This window comes from Sphaerodactylus townsendi, linkage group LG04, assembly GCF_021028975.2.
Source record: "Sphaerodactylus townsendi isolate TG3544 linkage group LG04, MPM_Stown_v2.3, whole genome shotgun sequence".
NCBI classification, from domain to species: domain Eukaryota; kingdom Metazoa; phylum Chordata; class Lepidosauria; order Squamata; family Sphaerodactylidae; genus Sphaerodactylus; species Sphaerodactylus townsendi.
The window spans coordinates 31877306-31902040 of record NC_059428.1 but is presented as its reverse complement, the minus strand read 5'-3'; the positions used below and the strand labels follow the sequence as shown (position 1 = coordinate 31902040).

Here is a 24735-nt window from a genome sequence, read left to right as displayed (position 1 = left end):
CAGGCTGCCCGTTATCGTGTTAAGACTGGGATTTTGTACTCCAGTTAATTAGGCACGAGCCCCGCATTTATTTTAATTTTCCATGCAAACGTTCCTGCACGTGTGTGAACATTCCCGGTTTCCTGCCGTTTTGATTGGCTGTAACTGTTGGGCGGGGAGAGCAGGCGGCGAGGCGGGAAAAATGAACCGGTCCGTCTCCCGCAGTGTTTGCATGGCAGTGGGATCCGCATGGGTTTTTTCAAAAGAACCACCATGTTTGGTGATTTTTGAAAACCCTGGGATAAGGGAAATCTCGTGGGGCAGGCCCAATTTAGGACCAGAAGCCATGCGAACATCATGCACAGACTGGGATATTTCACCTCCCCACCCCAGGATATTTGGTTTGTGTGGAAAATGCCTGAGTGCGAAAGCAGTACGAGGAAGCAATACAAAGTTTTGCATTGGAGCATGCATTTCTATCAGAAGGGATTGTGGCTCAGTGGCAGAAGGTCCCTGGTTCAATTCCTAACTTCTCCAGTTAAAAGAACCAGATAGGAAATGATGTGAGAGTCTGCCTGGCATAGTCTGAGTAGACAATACTGACCTTGACAGGCCAATCATAGGATCCAGTTTAAGGCAGATTCATGCACACTATATGAACTCCGAGGTGCATGCCTGAAAAACTCACCGGGAGGTGCTGAGGTTGTCTTTGGAGCTGGAAGCAAACTCCTGCGGGTGGCTGGTGTGCTGCTTGATGCCTGCGGAGCACTCCTGCTAGCTCCCTTGGGTGCTTCTTTAGAAGGCTCAGCTGCCTTAGGAATGGTTGGCTCTTCACTTCCAAAGATCGAACCTGCAGGAGACCAAGCCACACTAATTAGAGCTTCATAAAAAATAGATGAAAATGGCTAATTCTGCACTGGCAGTTAAAATACGGATGAAAAAGTTTATTTCTCCTAAATATTTAGATAACATGGAGTACTATCCTAAGAGAGAAACAGTCTTCTAAGGCTGTGGAGCTTGAAAGGTAAAACTCTTGATTGCACAGTTAGAACACCCAGCATGTATTTGTCTAAAGATTTGTCTTAAGGTCCCAGGGCACAGAATGGTTGCAGTACTGCAGCCGAAGGTCTGGTCCTAACCTCAGTTCGATCCTAACAGAAGTCAGTTTCAGTAACTGGGTCAAGGTTGACTGAGCCTTCCATCCTTCCAAGGTTGGTAAAATAAGTACCCAGCTTTCTGGGGGTAAAGTGCAGATGATTGGGGAAGGCAAAGCCAAACCATCCCATAAACATAAAAACAAGTAAACTTTGTGATGTAACATAAACCCTTGGGTCTGTAGTGACCCAGTGCTTGCACAGCGAACTACCTTTACCTAAAAACTTATTACTAAGCCTTTCTACCTCAATCTTTCTCCTTGCTGTACTTGCAAGGAAACAGGAATGTGGTATAACTTCCTTCCCATAAGAGCTACTGTAATAACAGAGAAAAAGAACGAAGTCTGAAGCAAAGAGATCCAAATACATTCAGTTTAGAGCAGCCAGATCTAACAAATAAGGGTTGGATCCAGACAAAATTTGTACTAACAGCAGGGATGGAATTTACATCAATACTGGAAAAGTTCATTTCTCCTGAACACTGAGATAACATGAAATGCTTCTTCCTACTGAAGTGCCCCTCCCTACTACAGACCTGATTTGTCCCTCATGCCATCCCTGAGGGACCCCCATTCCCCAGAAACATCATGGTAGAAAAGTTCTGTTCTCCTGACTAAAGTGCATTCCAGTAGCAGAAAATTTAGCATGGATCCAACCCTAGATTTTTGGGACCCAAAACAGGACCCATACAGATGTGATGGAGGTTAACCACAAACAGATACTCCTTTAAAAAACACAAAGTTGTAGCTATGGGAGGGGAGAAGGATGCTGCAATCTGGGTGGGGCCATGGTATGAACGGAAGGAAATTTAACACTTTTCCCATGGCAATATTTTCCCAATATTTCCCTTTCCCCTACAGCTGCAATTTATCCTGTTCAGGAGAAATATATATATATATATAGCTACCATAGAATACCTATAGGTTTTCCCAAACAGGGTTAATGGCCCTACAGGGAGCAATTTGCATGGAAACAAAGGTTAAACCCCATGCCTGATCCTGATCTGAGTCCTACCTTTCACATACACATATTGAACTGCTATTACATTTTCAATAACTTAGGCCCTAGGAGATCTGACAGCATATCTCTTGACACTGCATTTATTCAGTGAGGGACAGCATAATTTGGGGGTACAGAGATACAGAAGAAACTCTCAAATTAAAACAACCCAACTTCTTGATGTCACCTCTCTATCAAAATATCTAGGTAGTGAATCTTAGGCTCTTCCTAATGGCTCCTCTGACAGATCCTCTCCAGTACTGCTAACTTTGCCTCAGAACACTAGGTGGTCTTCTCCTGCTTCATTCAGAGTACTGAAGTGGACTGACGGTGTCACCAGTTCTTCAACTTAGAGCCAACGGAAAGATTCCCCTTCTTTTACAGCGCAAGAACTTTGGTAAACCCCTGCCTATTCCTCTGACAATTATAAAATAAAGCTGCTTCTCAAGTCTACTTCAAATAATGACCTGGTTAAAGGGATGGAAAGTCAGGTGGAATTCTTTAAAACACTTTGCAGCTTAACCAACCCAATCCACAGAAAGAATCTTTGAAAAAACCAGATTGGGAAAAGCAGCAACTCTCAATGGGTAGTTCAGGAACAAATGTTTTGGACATTTAAAGGTCACCACCAGACAAGATGTTCACAAGAAAGTTGCTCCAGATTACACACTCATCTAAAACATCTCATCCCTAGGCAGAGTACCAAAATGCCAACACTCACACTCTCCCTCTGAGCCTACAGTATAACATTAGAGCCAGTGGTGGGATCCAAAAATTTTAATAACAGGTTCAGATGGTGGTGGGATTCAAACAGTGGCGCCGCCGCACACACGCACCTCCAGTCCCGATTGGGCAGGGAGGTTGCTTTAGTAACCCCTTCTCAGCACTCAGAAAAAATTAGTAACCACTTCTAGAGAAGTGGTGAGAACTGGTTGGATCCCACCTCTGCATTAGACTCAGTCATACCGGAAACATTCCTCAGCAAAAAGGGGCAGAGGCCTGTTCATGCTTAGGGAAAAATGTCAGCATTTAGATTCCCCCCTTCCCCATAAAGGGGTCACTTTACTGGGGCAAACAAACTGGGCTTACATAGATGTCTGCTTAGCTCAGAGCAGTAGCTTATAAAAAATGGAGTCTGTTTTTTGTCTGGTCTCTTAAGCGCTTCGGGTGTGACAGGAAGCATATTCAGTTCTCTCTGTGTGCTGTTAGATTTCTATGTGTGACTTTAGATCTCAGTCCTGCGAGGCTTTGCTGCTATTCCCAGCCGATACAACTGGGGACAAGAGTAAAGTCTCGAAGGACTGAGATTTCATCAACAACTCTTTCTTAGAATGATTTTCCAGGGTGGCAACTTGAATCATTTGAAAAAAATAATGGCAAAATATATTATAGTATCTGCTTTAACTGGGGCATCCATTTTAATCTCATTCCCATATTTAATTTGAAATGGTCAAGGTTTATCTGTTAACTCCACTGCAACTACTGTATGATTTCTTTCCTTTCTCCATTCCCCAGCCTGGAAAATAATCCCTGCTATGCTTCTAGCATATACACGGAAATCAGTCCTTCTAAAACATTTTATTTTCTTTTTAAAAGAACCCAACATTGAAGTGCCTTCATAGCTAATAAACTAGATGCCTGAATCGACTGAGAGACTGCAGTGCGTTTGGGATGGTGTATTTGCAGTAGAATTTGGGGAAGCAGGCAAAGCTATGCATAGACTTTGACAGGAAGAGTATTACGCTTATTTGCATCACACTAAAAAGACATGAATAAAATGCTATTTAGGAACCTCCTGTCGAGAAATGATAACATTATTAAAGTAACAGACAGATGGAAGCCCTTCCATCTTTTAAAGAGGTGGCCATCTCACGCATGAGGAACAGATGCACAAAGAACACTGGGGAGGTAGAAGAAATCCCTTCCATTTGGCTCTGCAACTCTTAAATTCTATTGCAAAAAGTACCCATTTTAACAAAGAAAAACAAAATGTATTCCCTAATAAAATGAAAGTGTGCAAGTCTGGCCTGCAACCATATACACAACTGTAAGGTTGGCTGCTCCCATCAAAGGGAGGCTGATTGCTTGCGGTTCCTAATTGAAAGCAGTGCACCGAAAGTCTACGCAGATTCTTGCAAACAAATCTGACCTTTACTCAAGTAATAAGCAACATTAAAAATTCAGACAAAGACAATCTGCTGTACTAGAAAGCGAACAGGAAAATCAAAGGCATATGCGGTTCTGTAGATAAGAACAGAAATAAATATCCTTTTTAAAAAAACTAAGCCAGAAATAAATATTCTGAAAAGCAAACAAAGATGTTTGGCTACAGAATGACAAGAATTTATCACCAATTAAGAAACAGTATAGCTGTTTCTTGCAGATGTCGCCTAGTTTAAACTCACTACAACAAAGTGTATATTTTACAACGTCTGTTGTAATTTTGGCCCTAAGTGTATTAGTTCTGATTAGTTAATTTCTGGTATGTGTATGTGTTTTCACCCCTGCAAAATCTTTTGTATGCAGTTGTAAAGAATACAGTTCTACGATGTGTGATGGTTTTAAGCAAATGTACCAAATGGGAATAGCAATTGACCTTTTGGATTTCACGTTACACATTACACATTACACATTACACATTGGATTTCACATTTCACATTACACACATTGGATTTCACATTACTCTGTAACAGCAGTCTTTTGCAGCACCTGCTCAGGTGCCTTTGTCACACAGCTATAGCTCACTGGATGTGAGACTAACTCACTGGATGTGAGACTAACTCACTGAATGAACCAGGTCAGAAAGGAACTGCATGTCATGCCCAAATATGGTCTATAATAGATGCTACATGGGTTGAAGAGTCAACAATTGGGCCCAGCCTATGTTGCTATCCTCTGCAATTGTGCAAGCCGCTTCTGCTGATAAGGCGAAATATGTTATAGAATACTGTATCATTTCAAACAACTTAGCCTCATAATAATAATAATATTTATTATGCATGAGATTGTGATTACTAAACTCATTTGGACCATCGGCCTGCAGATCTCTCCCCCAACACACACCCCACTCCCCTCCCCCCGGCCAGCTGAGCTTAAAATTCAAATTACAGAAGAAGTTGTGCTCAAGAGAAACTTCTTATTATTGTTATTTGTAAAGTAGAACATGTCAAACGTCTTTTTTTTAAAGTATGCTTATCTCTTATTCTATTATGTGAAATTTATTATATGGAGAGCATTTCAATTTACAAATCTGGCTGACTTCCTGCACAGAAGTCATTCTTCTGTTTGAAGTATGAGGTGTCAGGGGAAGTTACATAATCTCTTCTAAGAAGGCTCTTACATTACCGAAGGGGGTAAAAATTCTTTTCAAGTTATTTAGTATGAAACGCAGCTTGGAATAAATATCTGTTACCCTTTGAAATGCAGCAAATATATATAGTAATTAAGGAATTCTTGAAAGATGAAAGACAGTCTACCAGATAGACAACCTACTTACGTAGTGACCAATCAAGGAGTTAAAAAAAAAGCCATTATGTGCAAACAGACGTTAGTGTCAAAGGCATGAATTTCAAATTTGGGTAGAGACACAGCAATATAAGGAGAACAAAAACCACCAATAAAAAGACAGCTTGAATATAACTAAGAACACAAGGAGAGACTCATGGGCCAGCTCAGCTGGCATTCTGTTTCACACAATGCAAGCCAGTTGCCCTGGAGGCCAACAAACAGGGCATGAGAGGCCAAGACTTGCTCCGGATGTTGCCTCCTAAACTGGATTTTAGACATTTATTGCCTTTAAAGGATTACTATGCAATCCAAGGGGGGGGGGGGCTGACGCTGCACTGGAGATGGCCAAAGAATTAGCACCGGTCACTGTGACACTAGCACCACGCAAAGTGGCATAGCTGCCTACACAGAGAGACTTACTCCAGCGACAGGGTGCTGTGGCACAGGAAACAGGAAGTGACATTCTACGCCATTGTTCTTGCACTACAGGAAGCCATGCTGGTGTTCTGGGGGGGGGGGGAGTTCCAGGGGTATGTCTCAGGGCAGAGCCAACTTTAGGTGGCTCCCAAAATACTTTAAACCCAGAAATATCCTCTTATGGCAGCAGCTGATTTATGCCACCAAAAAGCATGGTGTAAGTTGGTCTTTTCTATGGGATTTTTCAGGAAGCTGTTTTTTCCCTATTTCCCCCCTTTTCCACAGCCCCTGAAGCCCCAGCCCACCTAGCCTTAACCCCCTTCCCCCATTCCCTCGCACTACTTTGCCTGCTTCCCCCTCACCTTCTTCCCTGCTGCCAACTCCTTCCTGCTTCTTGACCTGCCCTATCATTTCTATTGCCTGTGGTCTGCGCATATCTTTAGATCTTAAAATTTGTTAAAAAATTAAATAACCATATCAATAGATCAATAAATCAATACTAATACTAAAAATGTACAAAATAAGTCTAGTCAATCAGTCTAAACACCCGATTTGCCCCTGCATTTGATCAACAAACTGGGATGTCTCCAGCCTCGTAGTTTTCTGCACAAACAATCAGTGATTCCAGACTGGGAAAAGCCTGTCAGTCTTGGCATTTGGGTTTACAACACAATGGGAGACAGACAATCATGAACCTTGGGAGCTTAGCAAACGCAATTCACATTGTCCCTTTGTGGTTTTGCAGTTTGCACACAGAAGAACGGTACACTCCTATCAGGGATGGTAGTCCTCTTCCACTGAGCGCGCAGCTTCGGGAGGGACGCACATGGAGCAGTGAGGGAGGTAGGGGACACCTGCCTTGCCAGCCAGATCAGCCAAATCAACACTGGCAATCAATGGGGTGACAGATGTCGCAGCCAGATCACCCTCACATCCCAGTTTGCACACCACCAATACTCCCCCCTCACATCCTACCATGAAAGTGTCCAGGCAAAGTGCACAGTTACTGTATTTAAGAGTTTTCTGTAATAGTTTGCCTTTTTATGTCACTCTATCAGTCTGTCAATAGATTGATATATCCATCTATTAAAAACCAAATTAATGAGGAATGCCAGCAACAAAAACAGGTGAAACAAAAAAGGCTCACAGCAACAGCCTACAAAAACAAAGAGAAACGAACAAAGGTTCTCTTCATATACCCCTAGATAGACTTTACTAGTGCTTCAAATAATGTGAACCAGCTTATTACTGAGAGACACACATTCTGAGTCAATATCGTAAGGAAAAGTATGTCATACACAACACTTTTGTTTACTTTTATTCCCGTAGAAAAAGTTTTAATGAACAGATGCCTGCAGCATTGTACTAAAAATGCAGCCTCTATTTCCAGCAATATGGCTTGCATGAGATGCTGGTAGAAAACCTTACTGAGACAAAGATAGATCTCCCAACAGTCTTGCTGCACCTTCCCTCCAAGCAATACAAAGACTACCTGAGTAAGAATTACAAGCACCACATGCAAAAATGCAAAAAAACACAAATGACCAGCACGATCCTCTCCAAAGCTCAACAACCAAGCACACCTGCTCTGCCTTCCCACAGAAGCATCTCTACTCCGTGCGCATGTGCGCATCACCCAATTATGGGTTGAGTGCCTGTACAAGTGAGGGAAGGGAAGAATAATACACACTGATTGGACAGAAACCTTCACTAAGAATATATTTTAGAGCCACTAAGCAGATGCAGGCACAAAAAAGTACAGCTGTCTTGAAACTGGCAAAACTAGGTTACTGACTGCTGGTGTGTTTTTATTAGAGAATTACTTTCCCCCTCTTCACCTGACAATATTTCTATATGCCAAGAAAACTCTCCCACAGTTTCTCAGGTCTGTTGTAAAGCAAAACAAAAAGAAAATGAACTGAGCATGCCAAATTCTGCATAAGAAATCTTTGTTCCCATTTGACTCTCTAAAGTGAAAAAGTCGGGAAGAGTAGGGAGACGGTTTCCCACTGACCTAGTAGGGCAGCAGTGGTGTAGTTGGTTAACAGCAGGGGCATTCTATTCTGGAGGAACCGGGTTTGATTCCCCGTTCTGCTGCCTGAGCTGTGGAGGCTTATCTGGGAAATTCAGATTAGCCTGTGCATTCCCACATATGCCAGCTGGGTGACCTTGGGCTAGTCACAGTTCTTCTGAGCTCTCTCAGCCCCACCTACCTCACAGGGTGTTTGTTGTGAGGGGGAAAGGGCAAGGAGTTTGTAAGCCCCTTTGAGTCTCCTACAGGAGAGAAAGAGGGGATATAAATCCAAACTCCTCCTCCTCCTCCTCCTCCTCCTCCTCCTTCTATATGGATAAAGGAGGGTTAGAACTCTTCTGTTAGCCCAATTAAGATGCATTTTGGAAGAGTCAGCAAAAAAGTTCTTTCCTCCATGACAAATGTGGTGGATTTGAACTTGGAGAACTGGGTATGATCCCCCACTCCTCTACATGAGCAGTGGACGTATCTGTTGAGCTGGATTTGTTTCCCCACATGAAGCCTGCTGGGCAATCTTGGGCTAGTCACAGTTTTCTTAGAACACTGTCAGCCCCACTTACCTCACAAGGTGTCTGTTGTAGGGAGAGGAAGGGAAGGAGCTTGTAACCCACTTTGAGACACCATACAGGAGAGAAAGGCAGGATATAAAGCCAAACTCTTCTTCCCATTAACTGGGATAATTTCTCAGCCATAAATTTCCCAGTCACTTGGAAAGAAACTAGCCTCAATTTGATTCCGGGGGGGAGGGGGAGGGGAGGGTTCTGTTGGGTAGAAATACTGTTATATATGTATCTCTACATATTGAGTACATTAGGAGCAATTCTAAGCAAGTCTTCTCAGAAGAGAGTCAAGTCATTTAATGGGGTTTCCTTCCAGGAAGATCATCCTTAGGCCTGCACCTTAATTACTTAGGGAAAAAAATGCTATGTATACTACTAAGTAATATTATTGAACACTGTGTATATAATGCAACTTTTCAGTATTATGTCCCCCAATTAAAACCACAAACAGCAAAGAACAAAGTACAACTGTCTAGTGGAAGATGGATTATTCTGCAAATAACAACATCAGCAACAACAACAGCACTAGGGTATACTTGAAACATCTTCAAATCAACAACATCAACATCTCTCCGATTCAGAAGGCAGCCCTGCTGAGATCTGCACGAATACTGCACCAATACATTACAGTGTCCTAGGTCTCTGGGTGAGACTCAAATTGTAATGAAAGACCAACAACCAGCTAAAGAACTGGCAGCTGTGATCTTAAACAACATTAAATAATAATTACTCTTATACATTTAGACGAGAGTCATGACTGCAGATCCTGATCCAGTGAGCTGTTCTGGATATGAGAGCTTTGCTGTACAACCAGAAATCCATTCCTGGAGCACCTTCTCCATTTCAATGCAGGACGTTTATCTGTCTGCATAACCAAATCCATTTCTTCCACTCAAACTAACTGACTTGTGAAAGTGTAAGGGATTCATGAGGGTATCTAACTGTCCAGACTCCAGAAATCTTTGGATCAGGGTGCAGAATTAATAATTGGACTTCAAGATTACCAATCTACGGTGATGGAAAGTACCATCAAGTTGCAGCCAATTTGTGGCAGAGAGTTTTCAAGTGTCATCAAGTTGCAGCTGACTTTTGGCAATCCCATTGGGTTTTCAAGGCAAGAAAAGTATAGAGGTGGTTTGCCATTGCCTGACTCTACATAGTGACCCTGGACTTCCTGGCCCATCCAAGTACTAATCAAATCAGACTCTGCTTAGCTTGTGAGATCTGATGAAATGGGGCTAGACGGGGCTATCCACTCTATATGAGATAATCGATGCTATTTCAAATGAGCCTTTGAGCTTATCAGCTAAGTTTACAGCAGTCAAGAAGCCTCAATGAGTGGTTGCTGAAATTTCTGATGACGTTGTAGGGATAGGAGAGGAAAGGACAGAACAGCAAAGAGTCTTTAAAAGTGCAGTAAGGAAAAAGGGAATAGCTGTAATTTTTATTTCTTTTATGGGGACAAAGACTCGGAGATGAGCCAAGCAAGAGTGTGACATAAAGCAATGTCTTTATTCTGTAGGCAGTCACTCTCAGTGACTGATATTTCTGAGGCAGAGTTCACACCGGATGATTATTGCAAACAGATATAAATTTGCAAGCAAACACCTGCGCAACATCCCAGAGATGTGACGAGCATCCCAATGAGGGCTTGTAGACACAACCACAAAAGAATTTAGCATCTTCAAGACTATATCCACTTATTTTGTGGAGTTCATTCGTTCCGCTGTAAGAGGACCATGGTAATTATGTGCAAAGCAGGAGATGAGCCAGGGAAACAGCTGACATGTTTGATGCCGAAGAAATGAAAGAATTGGTAGAGGAGGGGAAGGAAATTGCTTAGTAGGTGAATGAATTCTTTTCACATGTCTTCATCATTTTTTTAAAAAAATTAACGTATTTATGCTGTTTTAGATGTTTACATTTATAGTATATTTATGGTATTTTTGTATTTATTGTTTTATTGTAAGCCACCTTGAGTCGTAGAGATATGGTGGGATATAAATGTAATCAATCAATCAAGGAAGAGCACGAACATTTACTGATGCTGGAGCCACTGTTTTTGGGAAGAGTGGCTGTGCCATCCTATGCAGTTACGCCTTTCTAGGTTCTTTGATTTCAACAAACGTAGAGCAGTGGAGGGATCCAAAAATTTTAGTAACATGGTAGTGGGATTCAAACTGTGGCGTAGCACCAATGGGGCTGAGTGGGGCACGATGGGGGTGTGGCCGGGCATTCCAGGGGCAGGGCATTCCTGGGCAGGGCTGTGGCAAGGACGCAGCCGCTGCGCCGGTCCTTGGGAGGGAAACGAATGCATGCAGGCACAGACTGCCATGCACGCCGGTGCACCTCGTGCTAGACTGCTTCAAGTTCTGCACGCTACTACTGGGAGGAGGGGTGTAACTAAGGCAAAAATCACATGGCAAAATCACCAATTAGTAACCCCCTCTCAGCACACACAAATAATTAGTAACCTACTCTCAGGAACCTGTGAGAACCTGCTGGATCCCACCTCTGACATAGAGGGATGCTTGGGATGGTACTGGTAAACACCAAATCAAAACAGATGAAGTTCTTGAGCTAGTGGGCAAGAAAAATGTTAATCTGCATGACTGGCAGCCCCATCCACACTGGAGGCGGTGGGCTGTGGTGCTGATGCAGGGCCATCCTGCTGCTCCCAAAGAGACTTCCTGGGGGGCGTGGGGAGACTCGCTAAGTGCAACAGCTTCCCCGCTATTGAGAAGCCTCCATGGGCTGCAAAAAGCTGGCTTAAGTCCGGACTGTGGCCCACTGGCGTAATGGGGCATAACAGCAGGGATGGGGATGCTGGGATGCTGGCACAGTGTTTGGTGCTTCGTTCCAGTGCTGGGGACAGGGGTCACACACCGGCAAGATTGCCCCTCCACCGGGGAAGAGCCCTGGGGAGGGCAAATCCTCCGACACAGCTGACACACCAGTCCCAGAAGCAAATTCAGCCTTCCCTTTGGATGGGGCTCATGTATGCAAAGGTCCTTAATTCAGATTTGAAACTGGAGCTCCAATAAAACCATGCAACTTCCCACTAAAATCCTCTGGCAAAATGTCTCTGTGTACTTAAACCATAGTCTGTCCACTTCCTGTCTCTGCGTTACTTTCAAGGAGGGAGAACTGCCTTCCTGTACTTCCATTTCCTAGAGGAGGCAGTTGTCATCAAACTGTGGTTTGTGAATTCAGACCGTAACCCACAAACATTTGTAGAAACTTTAATTTGTTGAGATGTGAATCACAGTTTGTAAGAACTTGTTCTCCACCTCCCAGGATACTTAACGGGCAATAGATTCAGATAGACAAAAGGGAATACTGGTTTATGAATAATTAAACTGTGGAATTCACTCCAGTGGAGGTAGCACTGGCTACAAGCATGGATGACTTTGAAAGGGAATCAGCAGTACATTGATGGATACTAGCCAGGGTAATTAAAGGAAATCTCCACATTCAATTCTAGGAGGCCATCCCCTGAGCCTTTCCCCATCTTCACTGTTTGTTTGCCCTCCAGGGCAACTAACTGGCCGCTGTGCAAAACAGGATGTGCGACTATATGAACCACTGGCCTAATCCAGCAAGAGCTCTTCTTATGGCTAACAAATCATTTACAAACCCTCGTACAAAATCTTGTTTCGTATTCAAATGTTGTAACCAACTGGTGTTTTTTTAAAAAACAACAACAATAGAAATATGATTTTTGTCAACCGCAGTTGATTGCATCATCTGAATATAGACCTAGAATGCATGGATAACCTGCACACCCCAACCAGCATTAACAACTTTAGTTTGAAACCACAATGATACCATAATGGTCTGCGTATAATTTTTAAAAATAAATGTTAGCTCTGTAGCTCCTAGATCAGACATAAGTGGAAATCACAGCAAGGTCACATTAGCTTAATGATGACTCTGCATTCCAGATCTCCAGACCATCTCTCCCAATGACTTCAAACAGATTGTAAATAATTAATAATGCTGACCCCATAGAATCCACCTATGTAGAATGGTAGTCTTCTGATGAGCACAAAGTTTAAAAGCCCACTAACTAGTGAAGAAGAAGAAGAAGAAGAAGAGGAGGAGGAGGGGGAGGAGGAGGAGGAGGAGGAGGAGTAGTTTGGATTTATACCTCACCTTTCTCTCCTTTAAGGAGACTCAAAAGGGGCTTACAAACTCCTTTCCCTTCCTCTCCCTACAACAGACACCTTGTGAGGTAGGTGGGGCTGAGAGAGTTCCGAAGAACTGGAACTAGCCCAAGGTCACCCATCAGGAATGTAGGAGTGTGGAAACACCTGTTTCACCAGATAAGTCTCTGCCACTCAGGTGGAGGAGCGGGGAATCAAACCTGGTTCTCTAGATTAGAATCCACCTGCTCTTAACTACTACACCACACTGGCTCTTAGGAAACAAAATCTCTGCAGGAGAGTATTGCTTACCAAGACACCATGGTGGACAAGAACAAGACCCTTCGGCTGCCCATCACTGCCATCTCATGGCCCTACAAATGGACTCTTTGGCATGTTGGGTTCTACTCCATCTCTCTTCCTAGTTGCTTCACCAACCACAATTCCTTGTAATACCAGTGAGAAGCCTGTGTTTGAAGCCACAGTATTTCTTCAGCCCAGAAGTTCACTAGGTTATCCCCACAATATTCAGTCATCAGTTCAGTAACTTCTAGAGCAGGATCCGGAACTCTGTGTGGGGGGGAGGGGGGAAGGTCATTGCTAACTGGTTCTTCACACCAGCAGGTTTACTGAGTTCTTGCTCTGAACTGTACAGAGGAATCATTGAGTCTGTCATCTGCACCTCTATAACTGTGTGGTTTGGTTCTGCAACCCAACAAGATCGACACAGACTTCAGAGAATAATCAGAACTGCAGAAAAAACAATTGCTGCTAACCTGCCTTCCATTGAGGACCTGTATACTGCACGGGTCAAAAAAAGGGCTGTGAAAATATTTACTGACCCCTCGCATCCTGGACATAAACTGTTTCAACTCTTACCCTCTAAACGTCGCTACAGAGCACTGCACACCAAGACAACTAGACATAAGAACAGTTTTTTCCCGAATGCCATCACTCTGTTAAACAAATAATTCCCTCAATAATGTCAAACTATTTATTATATATTTATTATATAATTACTGCACTACTTTTTTCATCATTCCTATTACCCATCTCCTCCCAATTATGACTGTATGACTATAGCCTGTGCTGACATTTCATTTTATTTTATGATTTTACATTTTATGTTTTTATTGCTATTGATTGTTTCCTGATTGCTTACTAGACCTATATGACAATCATTAAGTGCTGTACCTTATGATTCTTGACAAATGTATTTTCTTTTATGTACACTGAGAGCATATGCACCGGAGACAAATTCCTTGTGTGTCCAATCACACTTGGCCAATAAAGATTCTATTCTATTCTATTCTATTCTATTCTATTCTATTCTATTCTATAGGGCCAAGAGGAATTGGGACAGTATAGGAGAAAGGACATCTTTTTCCTGTCATACAGCTTCTGAGGAAGCTGCAGCAGAATTACATGTGGGATTCAAAATAAAATTTCAGTCCCTTCCTCTTATTTATCTCTTTATGAAAAGAAATTGGAGGTCACATCTGTCATACTTCAGTTCCTGCATTAATTGACTGAGAATACTGCAGAAAGAAAACATAAAAGACCTCTAGTATAGCATTGTTTTGAGAAACATTCTTTCAGGGGTTGTGGAGCCTGAGCATGGTTTGTACTTAGTATTTCTTCTCGATGTTGCCAGACGTGGCTGGCATCTCTGTGAGGATCCCTCTGAAGATGCCAGCCACAGATGGTATGTAAACGTCAGGAGAGTCGTTGCTAGAACACGGCCATACAGCCCGGAAACCACACAGCACCCAAGTGATTCCGGCCGTGAAAGCCTTCGACAATACATTCTTAATTGTCTTTACCCAATTTATTTGTAAAATCTGACAATCCACCCCCACCTTAGTAAGTTAAAGTCTTGGGTCCAATCAATTCCATTGTGAACAAAGAGAAATTTGAAGGACGGGCAAGAAGGGAGGTTCTGCAGAATTTCACTCTGCAGATGCTCAGAGACAATGGCTTCCCAAAGTCTCCTTTCCTTCTACTAGAGCCCTATCCTGTGGTGTATAACATCAAACAATTTTAAGGGCTAAAGTTATAAAAGGGTTTATTGTTTCTCCTCAAAGAGAAATGATAGAGAAATGCTGCTTTTAAAAGTGAGAAATGAGATAGCTATATCTAAAAACTGAATTTCAGGAAAAAGAAATTCCCTGTCACTGTTAGGGATATCTTTCAAAAGTTATTTCACAAAAAGAATTTCTACTCCACATAACAACACTAATTCTGGAGCCATTCCTCCTACCCATGTTCCAGAATTTCTTCACTGCGTTTTGGACAAACACACAAGTCACATGACAAATCTGCTCTCTAAAACATCTGTTCCCAGCATCCCAGTTTCATCATGGATATTTGACAACCTGCTCAGGTGTCCTGTTAAGCATTATGTGCATTGAGGTGACACTGCCAATCCTAAATGAGAGCCATTTTTTAACATAATCCAGGAAACCCATTTGCAAATTGCTATCCAAGTGTGTGCATAGGAAAAAGGAACAACCAGAATGACAGAAACTGACTTGGCTGCCATTCTCACATTCCTGGGTAGGACCCAAATTCTTGACTATGCTGATTCTGTAACATCATCAGCCATCTGTTAATGTGGCAGCGGGCCTCTTCCTGAGGTGCCATTCCAGTTTTGACAGGACACATGTACCAATGAAAAGTTTAGAAGGCACTCTGAAGCTAAAGGAGCTCCTCCTGTTGGCAAGAAATGCACAATTGTTTGTGCACAATGCATAGCATTGTGTCTCTAACAAATGTCCTTTCCTGCTGCTACTTTTAAAAAATGTTGTTTGCTTAACAGGGATGCATTTATGGAAGGCTGACCCTCAGAGCTTCCATTCCTTCCAGCACAAACTGGCAGAGTGCTTTAACTTAGTGTGGTGGCTCAAATGTCAGGCTAGGATGTGGTAAAACCATATTCAAAGCCCTATACTGCTATGGAAGTCTATAAAGTGACTTTGGCCCACGCCCATCCCATTCACTCAGCCTAGCATACCTCTCAGAGTTATTGTGAAGATACAATAGAGGAGAGGAGGATTACATAAGCTGTTTTATGTCCCTACTAGACAGGAAGTAAATAAACAAATTAAACAAACACATGCCAATCACTTCTTGGTCCTCACAACTGAAGAAAAGGTTCTGTGTGAGACCTGCATGGACTGACTTCCTGCTCTGGACACAGATGACAAATTGTACCTGCTTTTTTTTTGTCCTGGAATGCTTCAGGCATTGTTAGTTAAAGGCTGAATCCCCACCGGGAAAGTCAATCTAGATCAAACCAAGTTTGAAAATAAACTGCACCTTTTCATCGAGGTTTCAACCTCCCCACCGCAGCATGTTTTCAGTGAAGACATCTAGGCCTATCTCGGATTCAAGAAATGCAACAATCCCCACTACCACGTGATTGGCTTGGCGGGTCGCTTCTGATTGGCTGTCGCGCCATGTTGGGGCGGGACCTTTTTTGTTCTCCCGCAAAAACGTGCTGACATCAGAATGTCAGCATGTCTCGCCCATCCAAGTTTCTGGTTGGTTCTCAATCTCTCATGCTCTCACTAAAACAGCACCGTGTGCACTGATTGGTTGTAAGGCATTTGTGTCATGCTCCACGGTGGGAAATTCGAACCAAGATAAGACCCCCGATCCTCCCCTCCAAACTGGATTGAAGATGTGTTTTTTGAAAAAGTAGTACTTTCAAGCAGAAGATGCGGGATAAGCGGGAGAATGAGCGCCAGAACTGGGATGAATCCTTGTTCGTCGATCAGGCAGTGGGGAGTTCTTCCTGAATCCTTGAGTATCACGTGATTAATTGACTGTGGGGAATCAGCCAAACTGGGAGGGAAGGAGTCTAACGTGTGCACGTGGAGATGTCTCAGCCTGGCTTTGATGCAGCAAAAAGCCATGCTCTATTCCTGGCTTCATAGAAATGACTAAATCACAGCCTAGCTCCTTATCAGCTCGGTCAATTAGCTTCAACTCCCTTGTCCCACCTGTAGACAGTATCTGCAGCCACGCACAACTGAAGGATCCTGTTAAAAGACTGAAAAGTCCATTGCCTGTTATCTACCCTGAAAGAAAAAGCAAAATAGAGCAATTGTGAAGCTGCTGGAATTTCTTTAACATGAGCAGAGCAGAAAGACAGATGGCGAGTTGGCTATCACAGAAGCTTTATCTGAATGAAAGCCAGGCTAGAATGCTTTAACTGCTTGGCCAGGCTGATTTTACATTCCCTTGGGGCTAATGTAGCAAATAAGCATCTAATCCATTAAGACTGGGGAGGGTAGAGAGGAGAAAAATCTGCCAGTAACATGACTTTCTTAGGTTTATTATAACACATTGTTTCATAAACATTAGAACCTCAGCTGTCAGGTATGTTAAGAATATCTTTATTTGAAGCATCCAAAAGAACCTGGCCCCAATCCAAAACTGAGCTGGTGCACTTGATCCATTGAAATCAATAGCTTTCAGAATGCAGGACTGTGTTATATTATAGCTCTTGAATTCTGTAAATATTAAACGATGCAAAATCTGCCCATGAGGAATTAATATATTCAGCTCTGTCCAGTAAACATGTAAGGCACTTTTGTGGGCTGATATTCTATTTATTTAATCATTTTTGCATTTATTCGCTTAAAAGCAATTCAGCTTCTCTAGTACCTAATTTAGTTTTTTTATCTATTGCCTTTGGAAAACAAAGTATAAACATTATGAAGAGGCGTCTGTATAATTACAAGGCTCCTTACCTGAGCTATTTTTCTTAATTAGGACATTGGCTGATAAATGCATTTGCCAATTTTCTGCCTGTAACAATCACAGTATGCTATTAAGTGGAAATATCCTATTAATTTCAGCTCTATATGAATTAAAGCAGTTAAGACCTTGAGAAAACTATTGACTGCCTAGCTCTTAAGATTTTGTGGAGATTATCAATGAAAATACATTAATATATTCAACGCGTAGGGTTGTTCAAGCAGAAAAGTTTCCGATTTTATGCAATCTCACCCTTGCCTTTCATAACAATATATAAAATTGTGGGGGTGATCAAGGGTGGTAGAATAGATTGCTTTAATAAAGCACAAAGAACTGTTAGATGAGTACAGTTTGCTCTATTTTTAACCTGTAAATGGCTCTTTCCTTTTCATCTCAGAAATGAATTTAATCATCTGTGGCAAGAACAGAATCCTGAAAGGCTCAAACACATTTCTGCCTGCTGTCAAATGGCAGTTTTACCCAAAGTTCTGGATTGAATGGGTGTGGGGTCTCTAATCAAGCCAAAATGTCTTAATGGAGTCCATTTGGATTGATGCATTGTGGATGTCTTCTGCTAAATCATTTTCTGGAGGCACAGATCTGGGAGTTCTACAGTGCTGTCCTAATACTGGCCACTACTTACTCTGAAGCTGTTTGTTTTGCAGTGGGGTTTTCCAACAGTTTTGTTTACATAGATTCTTTCCCATGCAAAGTGTCTTCAGCCAATCCAATTCACCATTTTGCCCGTTGACCGTTTCCTTGTTTCCATTTGGGAAAGTTGCCTGCCACTTTTTTTTGACATCTTTGGTCTAGATTTACTTTGTTCGATCATGTCAATTTCACTTCCCAAGGTCCCTCGCTCAAGTGATAGACCTTCAGCATTATTTTTTTAAAGCCCTTCTGATCATTCTGAATTGGTGGTGTGAAGAGTGGGAGGAACTGCTGTGGTGTGGGCGGGGGGAAGGCAGGAAGGAATGAGAAAACCCAAAGAAAACCTAACACTTATAGATTCCTTCGCTTTCTCTGCAAAGGGAGAGAAAAAGTTTCATTTAAAGAGGTTTCAGAACCTTTGGGGGTTCTCTGATCTGAGGGCGGGGTGACTGCCAAAAAGGGGTAAACATGCTCATAATCAAGAAACAAAGCCAAAGGGAATGCATGCTCACAGCAAAGAAGGCTATATGTGCATAAATGACCAAATTTCTTGGCAGTGAGTCCAGTAACTAACAGGGAACTTATCTCGAGTAGGTCTGTTTAGGATTACTCCCCTGAACAAAAGCTAATCTGGAGAGTCAGCATAGTGTAGTAGTTAAGATATCAGATGAGACTCTAGAAAACCTAGATTTGAATCTCCACTGTGCCATGGAAACTTGCTGGGTGACCTTGGACCAATCACACACTCTCAAGTATTTGGGTGAGAGACCTCCAAGGAATATCTGGGGCATAGCATGGAGGCAGGCAATGGCAAACTACCTGTGAATATCTCTTGCCTGGAAATCTCTATGGGTCACCATAAGTTGGCTGTGACTTGATGGTAAAAGTTATCTAGGATTTAGGTGGGACCCTGCAGCCTCCAGATGCCTAGGGACCATACTCCCATCAGTTTCTGTCAGCATGGCCAATTGGCCAATTGGCCATGCTGACAGAGGCTGATGAGAATTGTAGTTCCTGAACATCTGGAGAGCCGCAGGTTCCCTACCCCTGATCTAGATAAACCTCAACAGTGTTTGGATGGGAGAACAGAGGCCGTCTCATGTAAAATGTTCAGTGTTGTTCAAAGAGGGGATAAAACAACAAATACAATAAACGGAAACCTTATATGATGTCAAGGTCACAGTGTCCTACCAGGACCACATCCGTAACTCTCCCAGGAAGCTCAATAGGTGACCTTAGGTCAGAAAATGAATCCCTCTTGCTGAGCAAAGTGTTGTGAAGTCTCTGTTCAATGATTGGCCAACCATGACTAAAATTACTATGACAATATACAATATAAGAAGAACCTGATTTAGATAAGAAGAGATTTGTGTCAGAGTTTTATTTTTAAAAGTACCTATCAGCTACGCAGCTGGCTTGTTCTTATGTTCTTATGTTCTTACAGTGCTAATTAATTAATGGAGCCCACCTTTCTCTTGAACAGCTTTCATTTCTTAAAAGAGTTTGTGGCAACAACTGCTATCTGCCTGGAGGGGAGAAGATGAGAAGACACGCTATGCAATGAGTAATTCATGAATTTAGATTGGAAAGGAATAAATTGTTTTGTAAAATATTTATCAAATGCTTCCAGGTAACTATTTGCTGCTTTAAAAAAGGACATACCTTTAAAACTATATTTCAGGACAGCCAGCATTTCCTGGAGACTGCAGAAACCAGAGCCTGAAAACCTGGGTGTGTCAACCTGCAGTACACAGAATTTTGTAAGGGACATTCGTTTGTTCAATTGCCTGTTCATATTGGGCATTGGAACTGGACCCCACCTGGAAGGTGACCTTCCTCCTGACTTCCCTCTCTTGAGTAAGTGAACAGTTTATGAGGATGAAGGTGCATTAGCTGGCTTACTTATTCATGATCCCAGAGTGGGAGGGTGGATGACCAAACAGTGGCCTTCTCGTCCCCCTCCCTGCCAATGCCACTCACTCATCCCCTCATCAGATCCGGTTGCCAGGTCACCTCTGGCCACTAACAGGGGGCAGGCGTAGGGTTATCAGATCCAGATTAGAAAACTCTAGGAGATTTAGGGATAGGGAGCTCTGGCTACAGGAACCAGGGACCTCTAATGGGATGGAAGGTAATCCACAGAATTCAATCCTATTTTTTCCAGGGGAACTGATCTCTGGACAGGAAATGAGCTGTAATTCTGGGGGAATCTCCAAGTCCTTCCTGGAAACTGACATCTGCATCACCAGCTCTATCATCAAAAGTCATCTCTGGATCATAGAGCATTGTCATGGCCCAGTCAAGGAATTCAACTCAACTGGTTGTGGTGGGTTTTCTGGGCTGTGGGAAGTTGAGGAATTGGTGGATCTTGTCTCCTAACGCTTTGTGTTAGGGATTCGTGGCTGGTATCTTCAGAGGTGTAATCTTCTCTGTGATACACCTCTGAAGATGCCAGCCACGCATGCAGGAGAAACGTTAGGAACAAGATCCACCAGACCTCAGCCACACAGCCCAGAAAACCCACCACAACCAGTTGAATCCGGCCGTGAAAGCCTTCAACAATAAATTCAACTCAAGTTTTGTTTTGGTACAAAGAGAAATGGCATGGGCCAAAAGACATGAACAGTATTTCCCTTCAAGCTCTTTACTCACTGTGAATAGAGATTTTTGTATCATTTGTGTACATTAGTGTTTAGCAACTGAGTCTGCTTGATACCCTCATCCAGTATCTAGCAGCTGATTGTATTTGAGCTATTAGCACTTACCAAGTTATTAGGACTGAGCTAAATATTCCATTAGCTTTAAGCCTCTCTTTGTTTACTTTGCTAACTCCAGTATACCTTAGTACCTACACATGTTTATCTGCCATTTTTCCTAGGCTCCGCCATGCTGCTGATGAAGTAGGCTGTTGCCTACGGGAACAAAAGAAAAAATAGCCCCTAATGAGATGCAGCAATTATGCAGATATTGTAGTAAAATACTTGTAAACTGCTAGCCAAGCACTTCACATTTTCAGTAAATCTTTTTGTATCCCAAGGAATGCAGAAATAGCAAGATAAAGATTTGGCTGTAACAGCAGCTTTTGGTGCATCTGGAAAAGTTTCCAATTTTAGCAAAATGCAATTGAGGCTTCATCAAGAATGTTTCAGAGTAGTCTAGTTCTTATTAGCTGTGTTCCAGGAAGTCTCAACCAACCAGATGCATAGAGTATTTGCTTTTCCAGCTGTTCCTTTCCATATAGTTTTAGCATACAAGCTCTTTGCCTTATAATAGACACTTCATATAATTAAAAATATACAGAATACCGTGTGTCATATTTACCCTGTTATAGTTACTCTGAATTCCCTTAATTCTGATATTATGGCCTAAATGGGCACTGAACCTGGGTTAAGACGATGCGAGAGAGACACTGTACCTAATTCGGTCATGCAGAGTGGACCCAACTAGGCAATCTGGAATGTAAGAGCAAAGTCCTGATACACTGATTCAAAAGACCAGCACTGAGAAGTGATCAGATCACTTTGAGGATTTGCCAAGCATCACAGTGGTATGCCTTCTGCTTCAAAAACAGCTTTATTTGTCAACATTAGGACGTCTGTTCCCTTATACCAAAGCCAATCCCACATTTGAATGCTGTCCCAATCCAAAACCCTAAATTTTTGTCTGGGGGAATTTTGCACTGAGCCCTCCCATTTTATATTGTTTAGGGAGGGGCTATGATGGTGGATCTGTTTGCATGCATTCTGCTTTCTTATGCATTCCGCATGCATTCTGCTTTGTATGCATTCTTTTTTTCCCCTTAGCTAGAGATGCCCAGAGTTGAACCTGGAATCTTTCCCATGTTCAACTCTGGACATCTCCAGCTAAGGGGGAAAAAGGAACAAATAACATGTGGTGTAAAGGACTTCTGCCTGAGATCCTGAGGAAACTGCCACTCAGTCCTGACTTCAGTAAACCAGTGGTCTGACTCAGTAGAAGAAGAAGAAGAAGAGGAAGAGGAAGAAGAAGAAGAAGAAGAAGAAGAAGAGTTTGGATTTATATCCCCCCTTTCTCTCCCTGCAGGAGACTCAAAGAGGGAGCCATAATGTCCTTGCCCTTCCCCTCACAACAAACATCCCTGTGAGATAGGTGGGGCTGAGAGAGCTCCGAGAAGCTGTGACTAGCCCAAGGTCACCCAGCTGGCGTGTGTGGGAGTGCACAGGCTAATTTGAATTCCCCAGATAAGCCTCCACAGTTCAGGTGGCAGAGCTGGGAATCAAACCCGGTTCCTCCAGATTAGATACAAGAGCTCTTAACCTCCTATGCCACTGCTTCATGTGGAAATGTGCTCAGACACCTGGTTTGGCATTTGCCCCCTTTGTGTCCAGTACAGAATAAACATATCATTTATTTTGTGCCAGGGATGGCAGCCTTTTGGTGGGGCTTGGGGATCCCCCAGAACTACAGCTCTTCTCCAGACTACAGAGATCTGTTCTCCTGGAGAAAATGCTAGATTTGGAGGGTGGTCTCTATGGCAGTGCACCCAACTGAGGTCCCTGTCTTCCCCAGGCTCTACCTTGAATTATGCAAGAGTCTCCCAACCTGGATCCGGCAACCCTACCCGCCCCACCCCCTCGGCGGCCAGGGAGGACCTAGCAACCCTATTACAAGAACATAAAAACCATACAGCATCAGACCAAGGCCAATCAAGTCCAGCATTCAAATGTAATTGTGTGATATTTTTCATGCACTTTTCCACAATCACATAAATTACATGTGATGCCATTGTGGTCACTGTTGCAGTTGGTTCAACCCCATTCACATCCCACACCAAGTCTCTGGCAACACTGCTGGGGATTAAATCCAGGATCCCCTCCCCTCCAGTTGCTTCAAGGATACAATCATTGAACATGCCTAGAAATGTTATCTCTTTGGCTTGACTGGAGCATGCATTTATTCAGTCAATATAAGGGTAGTTAAAGTTGGTAATTATTACGACTTCTCTCCTTTGGATGCATCCCAATGTTCATTCTCCATTTCTTGATCAAACTGAGCAATTTGGTCATGGAGTCAACAGAATGTCACTGGTACTAAAGAACCAGTGTCTGGCCAGCTGGATCTATCCCAATGGATCTCAGGATTGGTAACTAACTGTCTGTTTGTCTGTCTGTCTGTCTGTCTCTTTTGCCTGTTGACTCCACTTTCATCTTCCCACCTTCCATCTTGTTACCCAAAATGCTGGGGTCTGCCTCTTTTAGAATGGGGGAATTGGTGAGGGCAGACCTTGCTTAATGAAAGGCTGGGTAACTTTACGAGATCTCTCCCACCTGTGTACATGTTAGGTTTTTCTCCTTAGAAATCCTCAGGCATCAGGAGTACAAGTTTAACAATTTTATTATAAAAAGTAAAATAATAAACATACAATCACAAAAATAATCAACACATGGAGACATCCTAGCATATAGATAGTGTTGAGGATATACGTCTGGAATAGAATGGGATTTGGGGGGAGATAGGTGATAATTACCTTATCCTGAAGAAGGTATTCAGAAAGCCCGCACTAAGCTCCAAGGAGACAAGGTAAAAAGCTGGCAGGCAGTGAAAATGAACTGGGTAGCTCAGAATACACTGGGTGCAGTGCAATCAGATTAGAGATTTAGTACAGAAACACTGAGCACTGACTGCAGGGTGGCAGTTAATTTATAGCAAAGTTTGGACCCTCTACCCATGCTAAGAGAGCTTCATCTTCCTGAACAAAGGCAGTTCTTATCTTCCAGAGGAGAGAGAATAGAAGAACACTTAAGTTATGTGGTGGATACTTAAACTTAATGTTCGATACTTAGGCTTAATGTTCTAAGCCCGGGGACTGCTGGAGATAGCTTTTGGGGTAAGGCTGATTTAATAATAGCTTTGGGATAATATCAATGTAAACTGAGGTGATCTTTGAAGGGGTTAGTTAGAAAGCTAGATGTTGAGATTAGTGTTGTAAGAATGGCAGGCCGGAACTTATTGATGAAATCATCTTAGAATATCCTCTGTTTCATGGAGATATGTGACCCAGGGCTGGAGTTGGGAACTGGCTTTCCTGGCTGAAGGCACTGTCTTTTCCTAATCACTCTGGGAAAAGGTTGATGTTCACGGGAGGCTAGTCCAGGCAAGTTTCAGTCCTCCAGCGTGGTGTAGTAGTTAAGAGCAGGTGGATTCTAATCTGGAGAACCGGGTTTGATTCCCCACTCCTCTAACTGAGTGGCAGAATCTTACCTGGTGAACCGGATGTGTTTCCACACTTCTACATTCCTGCTGGGTGATCTTGGCCTAGTCCAGGGGTCTGCAACCTGCGGCTCTCCAGATGTTCATGAACTACAATTCTCATCATCCCCTGACAGCATGGCCAATTGGCCGTGCTGGCTAGGGCTGATGGGAATTGTAGTCCATGAACATCTGGAGAGCCGCAGGTTGCAGACCCCTGGGCTAGTCACAGTTCTTTGGAACTCTCTCAGCCCCACCTTCCTGGTGTCTGTGGTGGGGAGAGGAAGGGAAAGGAGCTT

At 42.9% G+C, this 24735-nt stretch overlaps 1 protein-coding gene across 1 annotated transcript in view; it reads right to left on the bottom strand.

Annotated features, from left to right (window-relative positions):
- Positions 1–24735, bottom strand: part of MTUS2 (microtubule associated scaffold protein 2) — a 347703-nt gene that overhangs the window by 103975 nt on the left and 218993 nt on the right. The window contains exon 5 of the mRNA XM_048495114.1: positions 668–829. Within this exon, the coding sequence (XP_048351071.1) occupies positions 668–829 (162 nt within the window). The remainder of the gene's footprint in view (positions 1–667; positions 830–24735) is intronic.